General features: G+C 37.3%; 1 protein-coding gene across 3 annotated transcripts in view; it reads right to left on the bottom strand.

Moving 5' to 3' along the window:
* Positions 1–847: 847 nt before the first annotated feature.
* TDRP (testis development related protein) overlaps positions 848–17571 on the bottom strand; it is a 28818-nt gene continuing 12094 nt past the window's right edge. Inside the window, exons 2-5 of one of the 3 annotated variants that reach the window (XM_074819953.1) lie at positions 16059–16118; positions 6516–6620; positions 6304–6407; positions 848–4086 (exon numbers count right to left, since the gene is read on the bottom strand). In XM_074819953.1, the coding sequence (XP_074676054.1) occupies positions 3741–4086; positions 6304–6407; positions 6516–6620; positions 16059–16118 (615 nt within the window). In that variant the 3' untranslated portion in view covers positions 848–3740. The remainder of the gene's footprint in view (positions 4087–6303; positions 6408–6515; positions 6621–16058; positions 16119–17571) is intronic. The other 2 variants (XM_074819954.1, XM_074819956.1) reach the window with 2 other exon arrangements.

The following is a 17571-nucleotide window of genomic DNA, read 5'->3' as shown; positions in this document are numbered from 1 at the left end:
GACCTACAGTTTTGTCATCTGACATTCATATACATTAACAAGCATTTCAAAAAGTTTTGGAAATTTGAGACAGATGCCAGGCCAAATTCAGCTGGGCTGTGGGAACAGCTATGCTCAAAATTTGGCAGGGTCCTTTGGCAGGGCCCTGCACTCCATCTCACCTGCCCAGATGTGCTCCTGACCCACCTGGGTACAGTCAGATGCATCTCGATATAGGGGCTTTTTTCCCCTAAGAATCTAACTTGTATGAATAACATTTTCTGCTTCAGCTAGTTCACACACACTGATAAACGTTTTGCCTAAATGTTCCCTGCTAAGTCTCTTTAGACAACAGCAAAGCCAGCAGTCTGGAGTGGAAGAACGAGAAGCTGACAATGCGCTGCCTTCTATTGCTGATCTACCGGTAACAGCGGCTGCATCCCACTTTTGTCACAGTCCAGGACGTGCAGGTCTCACCTCGTTATGGGGCCAGTGTATGCAAAAGTATTCCTGGTCCTCCAGTTTACATGTAGCTGGTGAAATCTTTAGGGAAAGAATGCTGCTCTGCCCAAGCTTTCGTAACAGCCAATAAATTTTTTTTAAAAATGTTTAAACCAATAAATACCAGTAAAACAAAATATTTGCAGTTTGTCAAAACCAATGAATTCTTCCCACTCTGAAAGCAATGGGTGATGCTTTAAATCTAGGATGCTGCAGCTTCTGAGACGGCATGATTCACCGAGCTTGGACAGACACAGCTATTACTTTCTTGGCTGTATTCTACAATGATGCAAGTAACGTCCACGCAGATGGAAACAAATTCACATGTCAAATAAAACGGGACCAAAAAATATCAAAGAATAAGGCATTTCAGTTCAAACTAAATCTTTATTCATATGGAAAATACTACTTTTCTTTTTGCAAATGATGCTAATAAATAAAAATACTCAGAAGGAACTTTGCTTAGAGTTAAGTGACTAGTTACAGCCACATGAAGCTTTTAATTCCCGTTAAAACCACGCCAACAATCATGCAGATTGGCTACGAGAAAGCAATATAAACTATATTTTATTTTGTGCAATCTTATCATACAATCTTAATGCTACCTTCTTCTAAACCATTTCACATAGATTGAAATGCAATTTCAAAACAAATATTAAGGGACATATTCTACACTTATTCCACATATGGAGCTGTGTATAGCTTAAGCCCATAAATGTATAATGTAGTTAAGCATCTAAAGAAGGTAAAAGAAAAGAAGACCCCATTCTGAAAATTCAGACAAGTTTATAAACATAAGAGAAGAAAAGCTCACACCAGTGAGTTCTCAAAAGACAAATACATTATTAAAGCATAACAATAAATTATATTAAATTTAATAATGTTCATCCTTAGAATGGTTATTTCTGAGGAAATACCACTTTAAAAACACACCAAAACCTTCATCACTAAGAGTTAAACTGTAAGTTTACATATCTCAATTTCCCACTTGGATGCAATTTTGTTTTGTAATAGGCTTCAACTTCATGAACATATTCTTTATCATACATTTAAAAACAAATTGAAAAATGTTGCGGTTAAGCTGTGCATCAAACACATCATCAAGGTGAGAAACAGGCACTTGACAGTATAATGTGCAAGGCAAAACCTTTACTGGTCACAGTATAAATAGTGTCTTCAGGAGAGAAATTAAAAGTTCTCTGCCCATCTTTGAGAGCAAAATATTGAGGGCTACTAGCAGATCTTTTCCTGTTCTTCCAGGTCAGCACCAACAACCAAACTAAATACTAGCTCATGCCTTAAAGGGTATTCCATAAACTATAAAATGCAGCATACTTTACCCAAGAACACTAATTCTTTCCTATAATTAACCTCAGCATACGTACTTGCCAGAGGCAAATACAGAGTTTACTCACAGACTAAATGATGCGATACAAATGCTAACCCTTTCTCCTCTATTAGTATTTTTTTTAATATATAAAATGCCAATTTTACAAATATATTTGCCAGTTACAAGATCCTGTTTTGTAGCACAAAACACTGGTGTTCGTTTATATAAACTTGAGAACAATGTCTTTTAACATCCTATTAATACCAGAAAAAAAACCAAAACCAACACCATTTTGCTACAGTTTCCCTCCAGGCACATCTCAACAGGAATCTCCAAAAAATAGCTGTGCAAGAACTGTAAGCCAGAAAACTATACATGAATTGGAAGAGAGAGGAGAAAGAGTGAGCTAAGAAAGGAGTAATGTGGCAGTAACAGAAACAAAGTACAAGCTTAGAAGAAAATTGCATGCATCCCTTTTCATCAGCATAAGCTTCTTGCAAAAACATGTTTACAAGACATCCATTATCTAAAGGTATAAGCTTTCTTGTAAAAATGCTGATTATCTCTGAAATAACAACTTGATCTTCTGACTGTACTGGCCATATTGCTAGGCAGTCAACAAGTTTTCAGTTCTGCTGCACCAGTTTAACAATCAGGAGAGAAAAGGCCTACTGTTCATTTCTTACGAAACTTTTGGTTTGATTTTTTTCCATGAATGTTAAAGTAGTATTTATATAAACAAAATGGAAACCAACTTTGGATCTGACATCAGCCGCACTGCTAATGAGAGACAATATGCTAGAAAGAGGCACTTTTAGTATATTCTTATATACATCTCAAATCTCAAGATTAAACACTTCACCTTCTTTTACCAAAAAATTAAAATATCAGTAGCTAATAAGACGGAGCTTTATAACAAAAATGCTTCAGAAGTTGTGTGCATGCACATACTTGCAATGGCTCAGTTACTCAGTTACCCTGCAAATGCCAGAGTATAATTCAATCACTACTTATGGGTCAGGGGGGGAGGAACAACACAGTACAAAACAAAAAAAGTTGTTTGTAGAACAAGGATCAGCTATTGTAAAAATGAGAACATATACCCTTCCATAAGAGGCAACTTATCCCTAGATTCAGAACTACAGATACTGAATATCGAGATGTTCTTATACTCTACTCACTGCTGCTTTCCAAATTTTCAATCATTTTTATTTTTGGCATAACATGCATCTTAAAAACTGAACAGCTTAGCTTTGTCAAACAACGTACAATATAAAAAAAACAAGCCTCTGGAAGACCCATTTGACCTGACTATTGGTGAATATATCCTGTGATGGAAGGAATTACATTAGAATAGTATTTTCCCATTTCATACACAGTATAGCACATTGTGACAGGTGAGCATCTTGGGTGCACAAGCTGAAGCATATGCTGAGGCTGAAGATTTGGAAAACAGTCTAAGTATAAGCATTCTCCCTGCAAGCAACAGATGAGTATTCTTAGTTCAAACGGGACAGCATCAAAACTAAAATTTTGAATCGCCCTCAAATACCAGAAAAAAAAACCAACAAATGGACCTCAAGCTAGTGGAAGTTCCTACATAAGGCAGTCAAATTTACAACCAGTGTATACATTCACTAAGGAATTACATTTTTTTGGTAAAACCAACAATCCAACATACTGCAGAGTCTGAATGTGAAATATAGGCACAAAATAGATTCTCTACTTTTTTTTCAGTGTGGAAAACATAGCTATTTAACAATGTAATAAGAAAATTTACTATCAGGTGAGCAAAAATTTGTAACAATCTGAATAAAACAAAGTACTGTATAAAGGTGCAATATTGAGCAGATTTGATTTTGGTTTAAACATACGAGTAAATCATGGAACCCTTCTCTTCTCATATATAAAGTATTTCACCTTACCAATATCATTCTAGTTCTTCCCAGTTGTCAGTAAGGTTACCTTTGCTTTGACGTCTAATACTAACCAGCTTTCCAGCTGATTTGATACTCCACCTGGAACTGTTTCCTGAGCTGGCCAGGTTTGTATATTTTGTGGAGCCTTTGGTTTCATCTTCCCAGCCTGACCAGGCTGTATAGTCACTTAAAGTAGTTGCTGCATCACTGGCAGAGTCAGCAGCGGTAATCTGCGGCGGTTCCCATCCCTCAATCTCATCTGGTTTCCTAGACTGGACATTCTGCTTTATCACCAAACTGTCCCAAAAACCTGGCTTCTTTTCAGACTTCATCTCTTCCTTTAGCTTTAGGTTTGTTCTAGAAAATAACAATGATGAGGTGATTAATGTCTTCATTTAACAATGCATGTAATAGTTACTAATAAACATTCATTTAATTTATCATGTTTATAGTAAGGAATGCTAGTTAGTCGTCAGCCTACAACAGTACATCCATTACTATCAACTTCAGGAAAAACACCCTTGTATACATGTAAACCTAAACACAGTAGAATCTTGCAGTGATAAATCAGAAGTGGACTAGGTATGGCCATTGCCTGTTATTAAAGAACTTACACATTACCCCACACCACCCCCAGTGAATGACTAGAATTGCCTTTGGAAATGTATGTAGTATTTTAGAACAACTTAGGACTTAAACCAAAAAATCACAGAAAACAAACCCAGAGGTAGGATAGTAGAAGAAATATGAAAATGTTTTGTCTACCAACAGCTTTAATGATCACTCACTATGTTTCTCAGTTTCATATACTTGTTATCACCTTTCCAGTTAAAACTTATACCCTAAAATGTACGATGTACACAGTATTAGGACTTCAAAGATACCAGCATTTTTTTCATAAAGATCTGCACAATATTTTGAAAACAGCTGTTCTGTATTTCTGGTAAGAACCCCCAAAATTCCCCTAGCAAAACCAAGACAAGACAACCTCTGTTGTAATTTCTCTCTCAAAGAGATATTTGAAAGGCTACTCTATTATATTTCTTATCCCATTAAGAACATTCAACCTATATTTTTCATATTTGCAGTGTGGAGTATTTAAAATACAGAATGTCAAACGTTTATGATAAGTTTATATACAGGGTTATGTATGTAATCAAATAATGAACCACCAGAAAAGGCCGAATACCAGTGGTGAAACACACAAGCTTCAGGGTTCACTGAGCTAAGTAGCAAGTTGAAAACATTATCTCCTAGTAGCACACAAACTCCCTAGTCACAAATAAAGCCACCATTGAAGTTTAAGTATTTCTATTAAAAAAGCTTTTTTCCATTAATGAAAGCTTGACACCATCATATTTAAATAGAAGCAACTGAACCAATACCTTTAAAATTACTTTCCCTTTACTGAATTTTGAATGTATGATTATTCAGAATTTTCATCTTGCTAAAGCCAGTCACAGACTCCGAACACTCTTCTCATATTTCGTGAGTTGCATTTTTCTTTAAAAGTAAAGTACAAATTGTGGTATACAGTTATAGGAAAATACCCCCAAACTTAAAATACAGGCAGTTTTCATAGTAATATTAAAATAGCTTTCCAAAGTTGTGGTAACTCCATTTTCATACTTCTGATCTCTTCACTGGGTTACTTGACTCTTATATACCTAGCATCTTAATAACACGCATAACATTGTACAGGGACAGTCGCTGGCAACTTCTGGGAAATTTTATTGAACAGGCTCAAATGGAAATGGAAATATATGTATTTATATTCTAAGCTGTTTAAATATATACACACACATGCACTCACCCCGCACACATACACATTTGCATACTGAAATACATATATTTCAAAGAAAACTGGACACAAAACATACTACAGCAAGTCTTATCAAAGCTAATATTTGGCTGGAACAGCTGTACTGATACGTGGCACATTTCGTCCTGTTTGTAACCAAGGTAGCTGGGTAGCACATGTAGGTAAAGCCTACATACACGTGTAACAGCAAAATAGTCTGTCCTGGGAAGAGACAGAGAAAACAGCGGTTTTCAGAAAACAGCTCTAACAGTCTGGGCAGCAGAACCATTCTGAGTAAACACCTCAGCTCTCAGGGAAGATCTGCAGATCCTGATATAGGTACTCCACTTAACCTCTTTAGGTGTAGACAAGACATCAAAAGAGAAAGTAAAACATGTAAAAAAAGGAATTTGTAAACTGAACCATAATTATCCCCTAAGAGGAAAGGGGGAGGGCGGGAATGACCCTTTTACTGAGAAAACTTTACTCCTTTTCTATAGTAAAAAAATATTATGCAGCTAAAGTCCCTTTTCTTCCAGACAGACCTAAAAAGGTTATCAACAATATCCGTCCTTTCCTAATACAGCATGCCTTATTCATTGTAAGCTTAACATATACACAAGTTTGAAATGCACATAAACCTTTCTCTGTGATTTAACTTCCAGGAGTTGAACACTACTGCTTCTCTGTCTACTATCACTACTTTGCACAGCTATTTTCCATTCCAGTTTTTGTGTACTTTAATAGCAGATAGACCAACTGGTTTTACTTACCCTTTGGATTTTGGAGACTTGCACCCTGCTAGCAATTGCTGTTCATCATCTTTATTGAACATAGACGTCACTTCCTTCCAACCCCGAAAACTTGCACCTTGAACCTATGCAGAGAAGTAAACATCCTCATAAATGTGAATTACAGACTTACAAGCACAGAGTATGACTGCCAGTGCTGACTCTGGGTGGCTGATAGGCAACAAAAGGCCTACCTCTTGTGTGCTGTGCAGCTGGGAGTGCAGCAGCTCCATCAGCCTGCAGAGGATGGCCACTTTTTGAAAAAGAGCAGGTTGGGTTCCTGCAGCAAGAGCTCTTTCCTGCTGAGCAAAGAGTACAAAACCTTGCCAGTTTGCAGAGGCTGGCAAGTGACGTCAGTGAGTACAAATGGGCCTGGATGCTCTTCTGCAGGCAGGTGCTGCTGGCTCCATTTTAGTGTATCACAGTAAGAAGGGAGTCCAGGCAGCTTAGGAAACAGTTCAAGGGGCTTCAGTAGTCAGAAATTAAATGAACAGTCATTGCTAGAAGGGGCCACAACAGACAGGACAGCCAGTTGAATTATGAAACTCTTAAGATCTAACCTGCTTTGCATTCACTGTTCCTATTTTTAACTCATCAAAACCTACTTCTGGCCCTGCAAGCAAAAAGGCTAAGAGTATTGGCTCACCAGTGAAATGTAACACATGGCATTGGTGCACTATAGTGTGCTCTTTAAATTTATTGCGACCATTAAACATGTAGAATAAATTATTTTTTCAACATTATTAAAGGTTTGATTTCTTCTCTCCCAAAGCAAAAACAAAAAAAAGGTATTGGCTGTTTTTATTTTGATAGCATGGTAAGGGACTCTAACAGAAATGCACGTGTGCCAAGCACATAGTAACAAAGTTGCTGTTCTTCCTCACAGGGTCTAGCAAGAATGGCAAAGTGACAGTCTAACAGTGTTACTCGATTACATTAAAAAATACAATGATACATTACGAAATATAATAAACAATCAAACCAAAATTGTAGTTAACACAAGTGAAGGCTAATTCATCACCTATTATACTGTTTTATCCTTTCTGTAGAACTCATCGTTGCCAATTAGTATCAATTTGACATTTAGATTTTAATTGATTACAGTTTATAATTGCTATGTCCATGTAGGCCTTAAAACATGTTAAACATCACCTAGAAATTGAGCCCAAACACAACATAGGGAAAATACTGGTAATGCCATCTCCTCACCTTTCAGAAACCCACAACTTCTACCATTTACAGGAGTAAAACAGCACCCTTATTATTGCACATTAGCCACGGAGTATTTCCATCTTTTGTTCTCCCATTTCACTATGTCCTACACCTTCACTTCTCACTCACCTTCCCTCAGCTACTCCGACTCAGGTCCATTTTAGGATCCACTTCTGGAGGAAGGTCTAACCTAGACTCACTTTCACTTTGGTTAGATACAAACATGGATCCAGCTTTGGGCAAAGTTCTGGAGAACTCTGAAGAGGGAAGGCTGAGCAAGCCCAGAGCAATTTCCAGATCTCACTCATGGGCCATGGACAGACTGGGTACATGAGAGCCAGGTTCACCACAGCCCAGGCCTCCGCAAATGCTTTGCCCACCTCTTCCTAAACCCATGCCTAATCTTACTATAAACAACAGCATTCCTCATGGCTTCACAAGAAAAGCAAAGGTTTCTATATATATTTTTTCCACTATGCGAATAAAGTGAGTATAGATTATAATAAGCAAACCCTCATGTTTAATTTAAACATACGCTTTCTATTTTTAATTATGTTAAAAATATGTAGACAGCTAACTTCCATTTTGTATCCCTGTGACAGACTCACCATACCCATCTCAGAAGACTGGTACTATCAATAGTATAAAACAAAACCAAACAAGCTGCAAATGATACCTTAAAACAGATACCTTGCTATACAAAATCCTTGTGTTTAAACTATCAGCCTCTGCAAGTAGTACTTAATATTTAATGCTTCTGTGGTGTAAATAATGGTTTAAAACCTCAATTTTAGTCTATAAAGGCCTAATCCTGTTACCCGTTTCTGTTGCTCAGTTAAATTGTGTAACAAGTTTAACATGAGGATTTGTTACTCCGATTTGGCTTCCTCTCACTGCAAAGTACTTCATCCACAATAAACTTTCAAAAAAAGGAAGAATCTCCAAGAAGTTAGCTGCTGAAGGAAGTAGTCTGTTTAAAGAAAGAAAAAAGGAAAAAAAAAAAAAAAAGGGCGGGGGGGGGGGAAGGGGAGAAACTCTAGAAAGCACTTAGCTTTTTGTATGTTAAAAAAATCCTTCATCTTCTGTTATCTTACTCAAACTCTAGTATTTCAGGCCTTTTTGGGAAGGAAACTTTGCTACCACAGCCAAACCCACAGCTAAAAGCAACACATAACAACTCTTACTGCCTTAATGCTATACACCTTTAAACTGGAAAAAGACCCAAAGATACCTCAGTGATCTAATTTTTTTATATATATATATATATGCTTGCCTTTCTTCACTAATGATGCTTCATTAAGCCACAGCCACATAATAAATCTGCAGATTGGGAAAAAAACAAACCACCTTGTTACTGGTTTTCAGATAACAATACAGAGAACTATCTTAACTTAAATTATATGTGCCTTTAAAGAACAGCACTGATGAAAGACTATTTGGAGATAAGCATTTATACACACACGTTCAATGTAAAAAAGGATATACCTACCCATACACCTTCTTTTGATCTAGAACATCTCACATACTTCACCGATACAACTCCAACCTTTGCTGCATTGGTTTGGATACCCAAGCAATCCTCTAGCCAAAAAAAACCCAACAAACCTCACCACCCCAAAACAATTTCATAATAAAATCCTGTTAATATCTAGCCACAAGTTTTGCATATTTTTAACTTTAGGTATTTTTAAATTTAATTTTATTAAGCCCAGTTCTAATTTACAGATACCTTTGAGAATGATGATTAGCAAAGTCCTATTCAACGTCAAGCAGATAGCGTGTGCAAGTCTCCAGATTAAAATTCTCTGCACTCTTCCTACCTGTATGTAAATCAGTACCTATGTACACATTGTGCCACTCCTTCAATATTTTCATAAACAAGTACTCCCACAATGGATACATGGCATTTGGTAGGTACATACAAGGGTAATAACCATGTAGCAGATTCCGATTTATTCTTCTCTCAACTAGTCCTTAGGGCAAATGTACACTAAACCTTTAAGACATACTTCCACCACTTATTTGCAATTTCCAAAGGAAACACTGCCAGGATAAGCTACATAAGAGCACCAACGTCCAAATAGACCATATTTTGCTAATATGTGATAAAACTTGCTGCACAAAGCCTACTGCTATTAAATGGACTAGGCTGAAAGAAACACCCTAAGTGCAAGAGTAAAACCAGAATCTCCGCCTACCATGCTTAAGCCTCCTCTTCTACACCTGCCTGCACCAGCGCTGATTTTCTGAAGCATCTTTTCACTCAACTGAAAATGAGTGAACAGCTCACTCTTGACAGTCTTTTCAGTGGTACCATACTTAAGAATATAAACTTTAGCAAAGGAGGAGGTCAAATACTTATTTCGCACTTCCAGAAGCTTTTTTTCTAACTACTGAACTGTTTAAGACACCAATCTTTCTTTCTGACTACAGCTGTCATGTAACTGTCACGTATTAACAAAAAAATCCCTCAAAACAGCCTGCTACATTCCTGTATTTCCTTCCAGTGTTATTTAAAGACTTTTAACCTACAGACAAGTACCACCACCAATGCAGCTGGAACAGGTACAGCTCAGGAAGGAGATTCTGAAGTCACCATTCTCTGAAACCATCAGTTTGACATACAGCAGCTGCAAAGCCAAAAAATGCTGGGAACCATCACAAAAAAGATTAGACAAATTCAGACAGCAAATCCATAAATGGATACCCTCTATTTAGAGGGATACACCCTCTAATATCTCAAACCAGTGATTTCTGATGTTAGGGGAAGAAGCTCTAGACACTGGCCAAGCTATGCTCTCCCTGAACAGCATCTCCTGTTGTCGCAGTCAAAAACAGACTGCCAGACTAGACGGGCTTGTCTGAATCAGCTAGGAGTTTTGTACATTCTTACAGAGCATGTGGAGAAAGATCCAGATCCCAGAACAATCAGCTTCTTCCTTGCAATGGATGTCACAGGAAGGCCAATAAGAAGAGATGACACTTTGTTAAGCTGACTCCTCACCACACCAGAGTTGTTTTATGTAAAAAGACTGAAGTATGTGAAGTATGAAAATACAGTACTGACATGGTCATAAAGTATCAGTCCACTTGCAGAAGTTCTGTAATTCATTTTTATGATGTAACTGTCTATACAAAAACTCAAAAGTACTACTCCTAAAATTTTAAAAAAAGTCACATACACAACTGACTAGTCTGTATCCTCAAACCTTTAAAATATTTTTCCATGTGTCAGTGAAAAAAGAAATAATCCAGCATCCAAAGTTCACGATCACAGAGCCTTCACAGCTGGAAGGGACCTTTGGAGACCACCTAAATCCAATCACACTGCTCAAAGCAGGGTCAGCTTGAGCAGACTGACAAGGATCATGTACAGCTGGGTTGTGAACACCTCCACACCTGGAGAATCCACAACCTCTCTGGGCAACCTGTTCCAAAAAAAACGTTTCTTCTCATGTTTCTTCTATTTCAATTTGTGCTCACTGCCTCTTGCCCATTCACTGAGCACCACTGAGAAGAGTCAGACCCCATCTTCTTTACACCCTCCCTGCTGCTGGTATACATGCAGAAACCTTTCTTGTTGCTCTTTATTTTCCTCACCAGATTTAACTCTATGTGGGCTTCATCTTTCCTAACCTCATCCCTGCATACTCAGAGAGCATCTCTATATTCCCCCCAGGACACTTGACTCTGCTTTCACCTCCTGTATGCTTCCTTTTTATGTTTGAGGTTTCTCAGGAACATCTTGTTCAGGCAGACAGGCCTCCTGCCACATGTTTCTTTCTCTGCTTGATGGGTCAAGCCATTCTTGAGCTTGGAGGAGGTGATCTTTGAAAAATCAAAGCTGACTGATACCACTAGAACAGAGCCAGGTGTACTATCAAAACTCCAGGTTAAAAATAAAAAAAAAAAAAAAAAACAACAAACAAACCCCTGAACAAGTGAAATGCCTATAAGGGACTGCTAAGAAATGAGAGCACTATAAAGAAGGACTAGAATTGTAACATCGGATGTTAGAAAGTCAAAACCTTTAGAGGACCAGGTTGGATGCTGCAGTTTACTATTTTTCAGAGATTCCAATGAGAAACAAAGCAGAAACTTCTCTAGATGCCATTTCACTATTCTGTGACGTAGCACTACAGACTCTCATACCAGTTTGACTATGAGAGCATAGAGTATGCCTATCAGAACAGCCATTAATAAAGTTTCTCCTGTATCTTCCATTTCAGATTGTGAAAATCTGTGCAGCACAATGCTCTGTGAAATCACCTAAAAGGATCAGTAGAAGTGAAATTACACATACGTTCATCAACTGGCAGACTACTGAAAAGCCATCATCGTCTGTCCCAATAGGCATCTAAAAAGCTCAAGCCCAGAGCACAGATTCTTCCCCTTCGGTAGAGGAAAATCCAGCTTATTAAGTACTCTTTCTCCACTATGAGAAAGCTGCCATTTAATTAGCGTATCTTCTGAAACTGGGAGTACCAGCAGTCAATTCTAGAACATCATGTAAAGGATGCAGTCTGTATTGCTAGTCAAACTGTCTGCTGTTTCTCCTCCTCGCTCCCTTCCCCTCTGCTTTGCTGATGCTTCAGTATCAGTGCCCATCTGTCAGACAGGTTCCCTGAGAGAAGTCTCACAAGATGGCAGATCTGGTTTATCAGACACTGCTGCTGAAAAGGGTCAATCCAGTCCATTGTCTGCTCACATTAACACTGCCTGCCTTACACTATGGTTTTGTACCTGTGTGATGCTGTGCAAAACCAATTCAACTCACTAAGCCTGCAGAAATGTAACTCATTCATTTTTTGCATTCTTTTGGGTTAGTGATAAGAATAAGCTCATTCAAAGATGTCAGACAGTCACCAAAGAATGTGGAAGCTAGGGGCAACAGCACATTTTTTGAAGCAGCAACTACTGTATCAGCTCAGGTACCCTCTGAAAGTTGCAGTCATCTGTCCACTTTCTTCCACACATGCAGCTTTGTACATACAGTATGGCTTCCCCAAACTCACCCCCTAAGCTTCACTCTGTAAACTCAACCTTTACAGTAAGAGTTTTCTGCTTTGTTACCTGCATCATTCAAGTGAATCAACTGTATGCAAATTGTGTATGTTGACTACAATTTTTGTTTCTTTCTTTAGATAAAACAGGGAACAAATGTCTACTGACAGTTAACTTTATAAAGTGTCCCAGAAAGGAATAGCTCCTCTTAAATTGGAGTCTCTTACAACATTTAAGCGTTTTGTTACCAAAAATGACAAATTCTGATGACTTACATGACTCTCAGCTTCCCATACTGGGTGAACAACTGAAGAGTCTACTGGGAAACAGTAAAGCATCACTAAGAAGACTTTTCAGTTAATTTTACTGTCAGAGGTACATAGTTCATCATCAGAGCTCTGCTAGTGGGCAAGAAGGTTCATGAAAAATAAGACTAAAAGGCAACAAACAAGAAATACTGACAGCTGGGTATAAATTAAATAAGTAGATCAGTCCTAAAAGCAAATTAAAAAAGTACATTGCACAAAAAAGTATATAGCTATAGATAAGCATACACTAAAGATGAAGACTACGTATAAATTTACCTGAAAAGTTAAATCCATCCATCAGATGGATGTGGTTAATATACATGAACAACTTATTATGGAAGAAAAAAAAATAAAAATCACAGAATTCAATCAAGTCAAAGTTTAACAGCAAGGATTTGGGACACTATCTTAGAGGTATCAGACAAAGAGTTTACATTTCAAAGCAAGAGATTCAAGATTGTTCAAATATTACTCTGACTCTAAAATGGTACTGCTTTATAAGTGGATACCAGTACTTCCAATATATTCCGGTCAGACTTTTCTACTTCCCGACTGCCCGGCCAGCAGGACTCTGGAGCACAGAAGTCATTCTCTGCGGGCTACAAGAAGCCACATGACAAGAGTCTTAGCAACCAAAAAGAGCAATTACAGGGGATTCTTGCTGTATACCTGCAGTGAGAATCAGCATGTTCAATGTCACTGTGTACTTTAGCAGCTAATCCCTAAAAAGTCACTGCTCAGCATGTATGAAATGAGATTTTCAGAAATTTATATTTTGGCCAAGTTTTAGCAGACCTTCAGAAGTATTTTCACAGAGGATTGACAACTGCTAAATCAAAACTCTCCAGCAAAGTAGAGGCACTCCACAAAACACTTGCAGAAATTTTTTATAAATATAAACAGAACAGCATTTTCCTCTCAACCTTGACTGAGAAGAAACAATTGTTTGTTCTACAGCTTCCCTCCCTCCCCCCCCTGAAAAAAATGAACCTAAAATAAAAAGCTAGAGACGGAATTTTCCATACAAGTACCTTACAGTTCTATAAAGTTACAACTAAGTGTTTTATAATTAAAAAAATGCCAATCAGCTTTAATTAAAGAAGCATTGTACCCACATTATAGGAAACCTATTCATAACATGTAAGTACTCAACAGAAAGTGAAAAAAACAACCCCCTCCAAATTTGTCTTACAGATATCAACACATTAGCATAGGACAGATTTCTCAACTCAACCAACTGCTGTTGTGCAGACCAACAGTTACTCTATTCTGTGATGCACGTGAGCCAAAATGCCAGGATTCGGCCCTACTAGAATGTCCCATCATCTCCAATTTCATTATTAACATGAATTATTTTGTTTCTCAAAACTTTGCATATTTTCAAAGCTGGCCTAGTAACAACTGTAGATGAAGTCTCTGATGTACTTCTAACTCAGAAGCTCAGCATGTAGATGAGACCCCAAAGATCAGCTTTGCAGAGGCCAAAGGGCCAGGTGCAGCATGAACAGATTCCAGATTTCTGCATTTCGCAGAGCACCACTAGAGGGTTCACAGTTCCCCACTTTGAGATGTCACCAGGCTTTTTAACCAGCTACACCTGCCTTTCAGGAACGCTGTGAAGAGGGAACTAGAAAAATTCAGCACTGCAGTTAGCCTGTCCTCACTGCTAAGTGGGCAGCTTCCTGCATGAGCAAAAACTAAGACCATTTTCCAACCTCCATCTCCAACCATTAGGACTAGCTCCCACTTCTGCACCTCCAAATGTAGGTCAAAGGCCTTCCTCTGCAAATAGGCATCAGGACTGTCTTAAAACTCAGGCTTTAAGAGAATGTGAAGGCTGTCTCCCTAAAGGGCAGACATATCCTTCATCCACTGCCCCTTTCTTCAAGAACTTCATTGTTCTTCACCATACAGCTTCAATATGGAAACTGTTTTATTCATGATAAAAAGGCCACACATGTAATTCATCAGCCTTTTATTAGCATATTAAAGATTTTGGAACTTCTGGAATATCACTGTACCAACAGCTTCTCAGACGACAGGACAACCAACTAAAATCACAGAATCATAGAATACCAGGTTGGAAGGGACCTCAAGGTTCAACCTTTCTTGGCAAAAGCACAGTCTAAAGTGCACAGTCTAAAAATACAGAAGTGCTTTCAGAAACAACAATAAAGAAAGAGAAGATGAGAAGGATAAGGTGCTTTTTTGTGAATACATTTTTAAGACAAGAGGGTTTTACTTTAAAACACAAAAATACTGCAGCTCAGTGGTTTGCTGGTGACCTTTTTTTTTTAAGTCAAAACACACACTTAGCAAGCCTTCCTGAATCACTAAGGGGCAAAAGAGTTTCAATATAAAAGAGATTAATTTTTAAGATTCTTTTCCTAAACATTCATCATCTAGCATAAAATAAACAGAAATTTACATTTTCATAAAAAAGAATAAATTTCTTCTAAAAAGTAGAAAAAAGTATAGTACAATGTGACTTCTATTTTCAGTAAAAATCATGCTGCATCTGAAGTAGAACAAAAAGAAGTAACAGAGACAGATGTTCAGTTTATACATATTAATGTAAAGTATTCTATTGCACTAATGAACCTATTTTTAAATGCTTTCCTCTATACCTATGGAATTTCAAAACAAGCTCTAGCATATCATAACAACTTCCAGTTCTTTCATCTTCTACTAATGTATTTTAAGAACATTAAAAAAGATTCTTGGACACATATCAAGGTAAAAAAATTTAACTTGTATGCCTACTTTTCTTTTCTGAAAGATATGAGATAAAGTCCTTAACCTCTTGTGGTCAGAGAGCCGGTTGAGCTATATATAATGGAATAAATAACCCAAATCCCTTCTATTTTTCATGTTTTCATTGACAGTTACAGCTAGAATTTAGTGCTTCCTTCAAGTTCACTTCAGTTATTCCTGTGGCTTCTTATTTTTATTTTGTATTTTAATATAATGTGGAAAAAAAAAAGATACCTTCCCCTCCCCATTAATGAAAGGAAATAAGGCATCTTTCTAATACTGCACTGCTGATATTAACTCATTGAGAACCCCATGACCAAGGATCATAATTATAAAATCATCAATGAAGTACATAAATATCCTCCTTAATCAGTCTGTACATGAAAAACAGGTAACTTCCTAACATATATTGATTGAAATATATATAAAATATTACACTTCCAAAGAACAGGTATTTACCTTTGTTGCAAGTTGTGACACTGAAGATGAAACTTCATCATGAAGAAACTGGTCTTTATTCTCAAAAAAAGGATAAAGATAAAAAAAGGCCCATAGTCAGTTTTCATTTGACAATTAGCAGTGACACATTTTAGTGTATTCATAAATGCTTTTATTCTATTCAGCCCATCATAAAATTGACAAAATGAAATCACAATGCAAAACTAAGCGAATACCACTAAAATAAGAAATGTGAACAAAACTGCACTTAGAATGAAGAATGCTGCATCAGATATAAACACCAAAATCAAACCCTTACAAAAAAAAAAAACCCAAAGAGAGATCAAGAAAATCCTTGCATCATTTTAGTACAATTAAAGTTAAAAATTTTATTTGAATCTTAATAATTGTGTCTGTATTTTTTGGGTCTACATTGGTTTTCTGAATACCATACTAGATGTGGTCTATGCACTGTCTGTAGGCTGGGGGGAGAGGAATGTCCCAAGATTATTTCCTCCTTCACATTAAAAAGCATTACATTTCTTATGTCAAGGACAGACTTTTGCCCCATTCCTTTTCCCTCCATTTGTAACTAGAGTTCTGAAGAAAAACAAAGAGTACTGAAGATGTTACTGAAGGTAATTCAGTAGGGTAGCATTTCTGTCCATCTCTTGAAGTAAGCTGGTGTCTTAGTATGCTCAGGCCATCCTGTTGCTATCAACGTTCTCTTCAAGACAGGACAAGATCAGTGCTGGGAGTACCTTAGAGGCCAAAGATAGATATAGAAAGTGGGGCCTAGTGTACAGGAATTCTGTAGTTTTAACTTTCTTCAGTCTGCATTTCAATGAAAAAAAAAAATGTTTTTTTTTCCCTCTACCTATAACTCCAAATACAAACAGTCTTCAAGTACAAAACAAGAACAGCTACCTGTAACTGAAATTATTTAACTCCAATTCCAAGAAAAAACAAAATTACAACAGAATGGTTTATGGAAAGTGTCTCTGAAGTGGCAGTTTCACATAATCCCCTGTATTCACTTCGGTCCATTTTTTGCTTACGTCAGCCACTTATTGTTCAAAAATTGAATTTATCAACTTCCTTTTCAACTGAAGTAAGTGCTAGGGAGTGGAGATGCTCTTTGCTCCGTAAGTTTTATTTTTGTTTTAGGGTAACTCCATGTGCACATATCCCAAGATACACAAAACACACAGTATCCCAGCTCCTACGCATTACCAAAGACCTCTTTCACTTTGCTAACAGCATCAGAGAGAGGTGAGAAAGCTGGCATGAGATGTTAGGTATTTCTAGTCATGTGGGGGCCCAGATGCATCAGCTTCATTTTGAGAGACAAGTTTCAAATCCCATGCATCTTTTTTTTTGTTATAGTTGTTTTTTATAAATATTTTTAATATATTTATATTTGCATACTAATGTTTCCATTTACTTTATAGGCAATACTTTATATTATACAAGGGACAAGGATGGAGTTCAGAGCGTTTCTAGAACCAGCATGAAGACCATCAGACCATAGTTC

Source organism: Strix aluco, chromosome 3 (genome assembly GCF_031877795.1).
Source record: "Strix aluco isolate bStrAlu1 chromosome 3, bStrAlu1.hap1, whole genome shotgun sequence".
Classification (NCBI taxonomy): domain Eukaryota; kingdom Metazoa; phylum Chordata; class Aves; order Strigiformes; family Strigidae; genus Strix; species Strix aluco.
This window is presented reverse-complemented; position numbering and strand designations above follow the sequence as displayed.